Here is an 8,774-nt window from a genome sequence, read left to right as displayed (position 1 = left end):
GTTCGAGTTGTTCGTTCGTCATGTGACCGCCCCAAATGCTGAATGCGGTGGAGCTGTGACGTGATGAATGAACGACTCGAGAGCTGAACGAATCATTTCTGTGTACAGTACAGAACCTGTGGGGATATTGCTGCACATGTGTGGTCACAAATGAACGAATCACTCTCTGAGACAACTCGTTGTTACCAAGTCATATTAAAGATTCGTTCGAAATGAACGACACATCACTACAATACCAGTCATTCAGTATTGAATAGTTTGATGGTATGCACAGTATACAGTACACGACTCCCGGCTTTATTAGACTCAGCTTTCCACACTTGAAATAGTTAACCCTGGGTCATTCTAAACCCCGGGGTAAACAGATTCATGGGTTATCTTGTTTCATGCTTTATTGGGGTTAGCAATTTCTAAACACCTGATATGGAGCCCGCACTGTTCAGTTTCTAACACTGCATCATTTCACAATGTACACAGTGTTGGGTTTACACCGCAAAAGCGGTGCTTATCCTGCTTCGGAGCAGGGTTTCATTACCCCGGGTAAAATGTGGTGCTAAATTTCAAGTGTGAAACCTTCCTCTATCCGGTATTAAAAGCGGGGTTTAGAGTGATAACCTGGGTTTAAGCGCAGTGTGATAACTAGACTAGAGGTCGACTGATAGTGGATTTTACAGATAAACAGAAAGTATGCTTCACTTTTTACACATACACTAGGAACATACTGTATGTGCGCTGCCCGATTTTTCTCACTGGTCGCACATGCGCATTTAATTCTTTTGCACTATTTAGTTGTTCCACAAGGTGGCAACAGTGACCCAAGGCCGTTGATTCTCAAGGTAGTCGAAGAAAAAAAACTGAATAAACGGAAACGAGTGCAGGTTAGAAAGTACCTGCGTTTGTATAATTCTAGCCTTAAAGAGTATAAGGGTTTGTATATGGGTGCTAATCATGGCGAGAGATTGCCCAAGCTTTGTTCTTTGTGTGGTTGTGATTCTTCTTCGTTGTCCTTCACACCAAAAGACCTGCTTTACTGCTTTGTACTAACTCTAGGCCAGGAGGGGTAGTGTGCAGGTTGTCATAATGCGCATACGCCGACCGCCTGTGTATGTGTACATGTCAAATGGAGTATACTTTGAAAGGCTATGCATACAACTGTGCACATACGCTAGCATACCCGTGAAAAAAACGAAGCATACCAGAGGCTATACCGATAACTAAGTTGGGAGCTACCTGCCGATAACCGGTTAATCAACCGATAGTTTTTAACATTGATACTGAATTAAATCACAACACTCGCAATAAAACATTGCTGAGCTTTATTACAAAACTAAACAGTACTGACTGTAGCATGAAAATGTACTGTACTTTTTTAAAATGAACAAAATTTTAATATATATGAACTGTTAATAAATATTAAATTAAATAAAAGATGTACGTACATCCAAACCGGAAAAAAGTGACACTCCAGAATAACAAAAAAATAGAGACATCCAAAATGAATCGAAAAACACTTCAAATAAAACAACACAATTTGTCATAGTTTTTATTTCACCTCTAGAGGCCGCTCTCGTACCGTATAATGCCAGCGGACCCTTCCAAATGGTAAATGGTGCACTTATGTAACTCTTTTATCCAAAGCGCTTTACACCATGTCTCATTCACCCATTCACACACACACACACACACACCAGTGGTAGCAGAGCTGCCATGCATGGCACTAACTTGCCATCGGGAGCAACTTGGGGTTCAGTGTCTTGCCCAAGGACACTTCGGTATGTGGAGTCATGTGGGCCAGGAATCGAACCGCCAACACTACGATTAATGGACAACCCGCTCTACCACCTGAGCCACAGCCGCCTTTCTGAGTCGCTCCTGCAACGGATGCAACCGGGAAAAACTATCGGCGTGGATTTTTACCAATAACCTTTTGCTGAAACTGCAAGGTGCCTATCAATCGGACGACCTCTAACGAAAATCCCTTGAATGACTACGTTTGTAGACACCTGACCATTACATTCATATGTGTTCCTTCTCCAAATCATTGCCACAAAGTTGTACTGGATGTCTCTGTATGCCGTAATATTACAATTTCCCTTCACTGGAACTAAGAGTCCCAAACCTTCTCCAGCATGACAATGCGCCTGTGCACAATGCGGGATCCATAAAGACATGGTTTGCCATGTTTTGACCTCATCTTCACTGAGCACTTTTGGGATGAACTGGAACACCGACTGCATTTCTCACCCGATGTCAGCGCCTGACTGCACTAATGCTCATGTATCTGAATGAGCACAAATCCCCACAGCCACACTCCAGAATCAAGTGGAAAGCTTTCCCAGTAGAGGGGAGGTTATTATAACAGCAAACAACTCCATGTTAATGCTCATAGCTTCGGAATGAGCACATAGGGATGTGTTGGTCAGGTGTCCACATACCTTTGGCCATATAGTGTATCTAGAAACTAATACCAGTCCTGTAAATTTTCTGAGAATAACCTGGCTGACATTCATTCTGGAATATTATAAGAGTTATACGCCATATAACTCTAAAAATGAATCAGTATCTTCCTGTCAAAATCAGTAATGACTTGAACGGACATTAAATGTGGAGGGAATTCGCCTCTAGAGTAAGAAATCCCTGAGCAAGATCGAGAGCTGGCCTTATAGTAGGTAGTATAGTTAGTACAGTAGGCCATGTAGTTGACTTTCACTTTACAGTCAGTGCAATAACTTTCTGCATTCCTGCCTGTGTAACGAGCGCAGCTTAAAAACATAATACTGAAAGACTCTATTTATTTTTCTTCTTCTTCTCATAAAATATCTGAACCAATCAATCAGAGCAGTGAAGCCCTGGCAGGTGGTTTACCTCTATGCCAAATACCCGAGACCACATTCACAAGGAATGCTTAAAAATAGCTCCAAACTCTATTTAATATGCATACACCAAACACTCAGGTTACACGAGTAACCGTGTGGCTCCTGGTGTACCTGAATGCTGAATAACCAGTACCGATGACACCTAAATTCCAAAACCTGGTACCCAGGATACTTGAACACTAAATATTTATAATAAACACCTGGTACTCGGGAACACGATATCACACAACATGATTCTGTCCATCAAAAGGTTTTGTTATGGTGTATACTCATTCAAAATGCGTGAATAAGTTTGCATTCCTGGTTCCCCATAATCATTAAGCTTTTTTTCTTTTGTGTGTGTGTGTTACATTCAGGAGCTTCAAGATTTGCAAAGGGACCCTCCTGCACAGTGCTCAGCTGGACCTGTTGGAGACGACTGTAGGTCTATCGATCGGTCTACAATAGGTTTATTTGTTAACGCTGTAACCTTTATATGTAGAGTTAATGTTACTGTTTTCTGTGCTTCGTAGTGTTTCACTGGCAGGCAACAATAATGGGACCTGTAAGTATTTTCTCCTTTGAAGCCGATTTTGATTTTTGTCTATTTTGCTAGGTAAAGCTAAGATGAAATTAGTTTTTCTTATTTTTATTTTTTTTTTTCCTCTAACAGACTGATAGTCCATACCAAGGAGGGGTCTTCTTCCTTACGATCCACTTTCCCACAGACTATCCCTTCAAGCCTCCAAAGGTAATTAAGAATAACCCTGTCTGCCGCCACGTCATTCGATGACGATTTGATTTAACAAACTTTTTTTTGTGTGCTTTTAACAGGTAGCATTTACAACAAAAATTTATCACCCAAACATAAACAGTAATGGAAGTATTTGCTTGGACATCTTGAGGTCACAGTGGTCCCCGGCACTAACAGTTTCAAAAGGTACAGACATTTCGTTCCAAGTAATGCCACACACGAGTATATTACAATTATACCACAGCGCTGTTGAAATCTTGAATGTGATTGGTCAGAAGATGTTGATTTTATATATTGATGTTTATTTTAAAGTGCTTGTCCCGGTACGTTATCATTTCTATAGTAACAGCACGTACACAGTTTAAAAAACAAACAAACATGTTGTTATATAACAAACATCTAATCACTGATATGATGAGGATTTGTGTAAAGCGATGTCTGTATAACATTTACGGAAGGAGTCTCCAGTGTCGGCGCTTTGTAACAGTCAGTTGCTGTGTCCGAAATCGCATACTATGACGGTACGTACTAATCAGTACATGCGTGTATTATGACTACCATCCCGGACATACTACATCTGCCACGTTAGCGTTGTCATGTGACCTTCGACGTTGCATTGTGGGATTGTTTGACTCACGCAGTGTGCATCGGTTGCACACTGCAAAATCTCGCCGGTAGCAATACGCCATTCAGGTCTTTCTCGCATACTTACAATTCGGACATACTACCTCTCTGGCATACTGCTTTTCGCCTACTATATAGTAGGTAAGTACGCAATTTCGGACGCAGCCAGTGAGTTTTCTAAAACAGGAAGTCTTCAAGACGGAGGAGGTTGTTTTGTATTTTGAAGAACGGCATAAAAGAGAGGTTGGTAAGGGAGCAGTTGTGTATAGTTGCTATAACGTAGGTTATGTAACAGGAACTAACTTGTCTCACGGCCGTTTTAGAATGGTAAATGTAACTCTAAATGGATAAAAAGCACTAAGTCATTCATGAATAAATTTAAAATAGTTAATAGTTGGCATATTGCTGTGGTATAAGAGGAATAAAACAGTTTTGGACATGCTGTTATTGGAGAAGAATCAACTTCCGGGTGGTATAAGTGTCTCTGCTGTGCATTTGGCCACCACCCTGTGGTTGATTTATTTTCCTTTAACAGCACACCCCTTGTCTGTGTATTCCTTATATACGTTCATATATTGTTTCAAAGCTCAATATTTCATAAATGATGTACACTGCTTTGTTTTCTTTTTGTACAGTTCTGTTGTCCATATGCTCCTTGCTCTGTGACCCAAACCCTGATGACCCTTTAGTTCCAGACATAGCACACATCTACAAATCAGACAAAGAAAAGTAAGTGCATTACTATGGCATGTGATACACCTGATTTCTGTTCTTTTATTTATATATATATGTATATGATTATGCTCTTATTATTATCCTCCATACGCTCATTATATCATTTTGAATATACACTCACTGAGCACTTTATTAGGAACACCTGTACACCTACTCATTCATGCAATTATCAGATCATCCAATCATGTGGCAGCAGATCAGCGCATAATATCATGCAGATACGGGCCAGCAGCTTCGGGTAATGGGGGAAAAGGGGAAAAATGTGATCTCCGTGATTTTGACCATGGCATGATTGTTGATGCTAGACGGGCTGGTTTGAGAGAGGTCAACGGAGAATGGCCAGACTGGTTCGAGCTGACAGAAAGGCTACAGTAACTCAGATAACCACTCACTCTGTTCAATTGTGGTGAGCAGAAAAACATCTCAGAATGCACGACACGTCAACCTTGAGGTGGATGAGCTACAACAGCAGAAGGCCATGTCAGGCTACAGTTCTGTCAGCCAAGAACAGAAAGCTGAGGCTGCAGTGGGCACAGGCTCACCAACACTGGACTGTTGAAGACTGGAAAAATGTAGCTTGGTCTGATGAATCTTGATTTCTGCTGAGGAACACAGATCGGTTGGGACAGAATTTGATGCACACGAAACAGCATGAATCCATGGACCCAACCTGCCTTGTGTCAACAGTCCAGGCTGGTGGAGGTGGTGTAATGGTGTGGGGAATGTTTTCTTGGCACACTTTGGGTCTCTTAAAATCAATCTACCATCACTTGAAAGCCACAACATATTTTAACGTTGCCGACCATGTGCATCCCTTCATGGCCACAATTTCCACATCTTCTAATGGCTACTTCCAGCATGAGAATGCAGCATTTCACAAAGCAAATAATCATCTCAAACTGGTTTCATGAACACTGTTCACTGTTCTTCAGTGGCCTTCCCAGTCACCGGATCTGAATCCAACAGAATACTTTTGAGATGTGGTAGAATGGGAGATCAACACCATGAAGGTGCACCTGAAAAATCTGCAGGAATTGTGTGACGCAATCACATCAACATGGACAACATTGAGGCTGTTTGAGAGCAAACGAAGGTCCTACCCAGTATTAGTATGGTGTTCCTAATAAAATGCTCAGTGAGTGTAATTCTACACTCTTATAGAAAAAAATGGATTATTAATGATTTTAGCTTTCTAAAGAGATTCAACTTGTAGACTTTAATGGTAGTAAAACCCTCTGTTACTTACAGAGCTCCACCTAAAACCTTTAAGCGTTCCCCCTAGAGCCTTTTAAGTTGCTAAATTGAACTATTTCCCTCCCTAAGAGTGTACTAACCTGTTACCTAGCAAGTCATAACAGGCATATATATGCGTGTGTGTGTGTGTGTTTGTGATTGACACAATTTTTTTTTATCTTTTCTTGTGGTTTGTTTGTTTGTTTGTTTGTTTGTTGTTGTTGTTGTTTTACAGATACAACAGACTAGCAAGAGAATGGACCCAAAAGTATGCAATGTGAAGACTTAATGGACATTTTTTAAGTCACAGATCACTGTCAATTCTAGTATCTAAAAAAAAAAAGTACTGAGGTTATATTATTAAACACATCGTATTGATAACATTGATCATCTGCAATGAACAGTAAGAATAGCTGAACTAGTATTTCAGACGGGAGCGTTTTCTTTGCACAAAACAATAATGAAGCGGTTATACACTTTGTGCAGTTGCTCCCACCCATCCCCCATTAACAAACCCCCCCCTTCAGGTGGTGTTGGGCACTTTGCATTTTCTCTATCATATTCTATATCATATTTAAGATTGGCATGGCACTGTACAGCTGCAGTTACCCCAAGAGAGGGAAATTAAGAACCTGTTTTTCTCATTCAATCAAGTCCATTTTCTTTAAATATTTTTATTGTATAGTTTCAATGCAACTATACTTGATTTTTTTTTTTTCATTAAAATTTGTTTTAAAATGACGTGTCTCTGTTTATGCTTCTCGTAACTTTTTATACTGTACAGTATATCACCTTGACGATGGAAAGCGGCTGGACCTGAGTGAATCTTTCAGGTGGTCCCCAATTCTATTGTTCCTTTTAACATTTCTAAACATGAATCACATCAGATCAACATGTCTACAGTCCTACTGACTTGATTCCACAAGCCTCTGATGACTGATCGAATAAACGTCACTTGAACTAGATGTGTTTTAAAGCAGTAATGTTGCACAAGATTTCCATTTAATTCACACGTTACGTAAACTAGTGTTCCTGTCTCACAGCTCCAGAATACCCTGCTTCGATCCTTAGCTCGGGTTTCTGTCCGTGTGGAGTTTCACATGTTCACTAAAAACATCCTTGGAAGTGAATAAATTACACCTAGATGTGAATATGGTTGTGCTTTGCGATAGACTGGCTTTCCATCCAGGGTGTATTTCCTCCTCATACCCAGTGTTCCCAAAATAGACTCTGAATCCACAATCTTTTACTCAAGATAAATAATATCTTCATATGAGTGCATAATCAAGGGGAATTTAATATGTTTGTACCTTAAGTAGTATCATAGTTTACCACTAATTAAGTATGATGATACCCAAAACACTGCACTATCTGAATTAACATCTAGATGTGTGTAATACTTAGCCTCCCAAATATTTTGTTCATCTTCTCTTACTCACATGGAATGTCAAGGAAATATATATAAAAAACAAAGTCACCATGTCTGTACATGTCTTCCCACAGGAAGTCACATAGCATTTTGTTGTTCTCTACTTTGGACTGTTTGTAAACCAGATAATAACCTGCAATCATCATTAACTGATAAGAGATATTTTCCATTGCAGTCGCTTCCTCAGTTACTTGCACATTTGAGGTAATTTGTCTATAGTGGCTTAAAATATAATGCCTGCATGACCATGGTGCCACACACTACATGGGTCAAAACACTGTGTAGGCTCCATAAACAGCACTATATAAAGTGCAAATAATATGACAGGTTTGACTGAAGATGAGTGCAACAAATTACAGTCCTGAAAAAAAGAAAATGAGAACTTGTGACCTCAAACTATAGATACAAGTACTCCATTGCTTTTTTGGTCAATTTTTTTTTGGAGCATATTAAAGCTTTTGAAATCCTGTATACAGTATGACATGTATGGCCATCTTTTGAAGAAAAAAAAAAACATTTAAGAATTGTTAGTAGATATTACAGAATACCATGATCTTGAGTTGGATGTTTGTTTGTTAGACTCAAATTCGAGTCAAGATAACCTAATGACATCGATATTCTTACTTTCTTTTTATTCTTAACTAGTACTAGTAGGTCACTTCCTTTGGATAAAACTCCTTGCAGTGATCATAAATTGTATTGCCACATCTATGATTGTATCAACTCCCTCCTTCTTTTAAAAGTCATTTCCTTTTAGATTTTGTGTTGAGTCAGATTATATTGCGGATGTACAGTATGTACTTGTATGTAAAAGCATGCCTGAATGTGAGTGTCCTTAATGAGATTTTAGTGAATGAAAGAATAGTGAATTGAAGCAACAACAAATTAAGTATCTGTCAGTTGTACACTATTAATACAGAAAGCTAGTCAAACTAGAGTTATGTGTAAATAACAATAAAAGTTTTCTCTTTTAAGTTTCTTGGCTAGTTTGTTCCTCTTGTGTATGAATTACATATTTATTTAAATCTGTCTAATATGTTTCCAGTATGAATTTCAACCATGTTATTCTCAGAAAAGTAACAGTTAGTGTAAAGCTATGTAAAGTTAATAGTTAGTGTAAAGTTATGTATATACACTATATGAA

General features: G+C 39.1%; 1 protein-coding gene across 2 annotated transcripts in view; it reads left to right on the top strand.

The window, feature by feature from the left end:
- ube2d1b (ubiquitin-conjugating enzyme E2D 1b) overlaps positions 1–8,563 on the top strand; it is a 10,263-nt gene extending 1,700 nt beyond the window's left edge. For both annotated transcript variants that reach the window (XM_053639139.1, XM_053639140.1), the window contains exons 2-7: positions 3,233–3,296; positions 3,389–3,420; positions 3,529–3,606; positions 3,690–3,795; positions 4,869–4,962; positions 6,437–8,563. In XM_053639139.1, the coding sequence (XP_053495114.1) occupies positions 3,233–3,296; positions 3,389–3,420; positions 3,529–3,606; positions 3,690–3,795; positions 4,869–4,962; positions 6,437–6,482 (420 nt within the window). In that variant the 3' untranslated portion in view covers positions 6,483–8,563. The remainder of the gene's footprint in view (positions 1–3,232; positions 3,297–3,388; positions 3,421–3,528; positions 3,607–3,689; positions 3,796–4,868; positions 4,963–6,436) is intronic.
- The last annotated feature ends 211 nt before the right edge of the window (positions 8,564–8,774 follow it).

This window comes from Ictalurus furcatus, chromosome 13 (assembly GCF_023375685.1).
Source record: "Ictalurus furcatus strain D&B chromosome 13, Billie_1.0, whole genome shotgun sequence".
Taxonomy (NCBI): Eukaryota; Metazoa; Chordata; class Actinopteri; order Siluriformes; family Ictaluridae; genus Ictalurus; species Ictalurus furcatus.
Note: the sequence above shows the minus strand (reverse complement) of the source record. Positions and strands in the feature narration are given on the sequence as shown.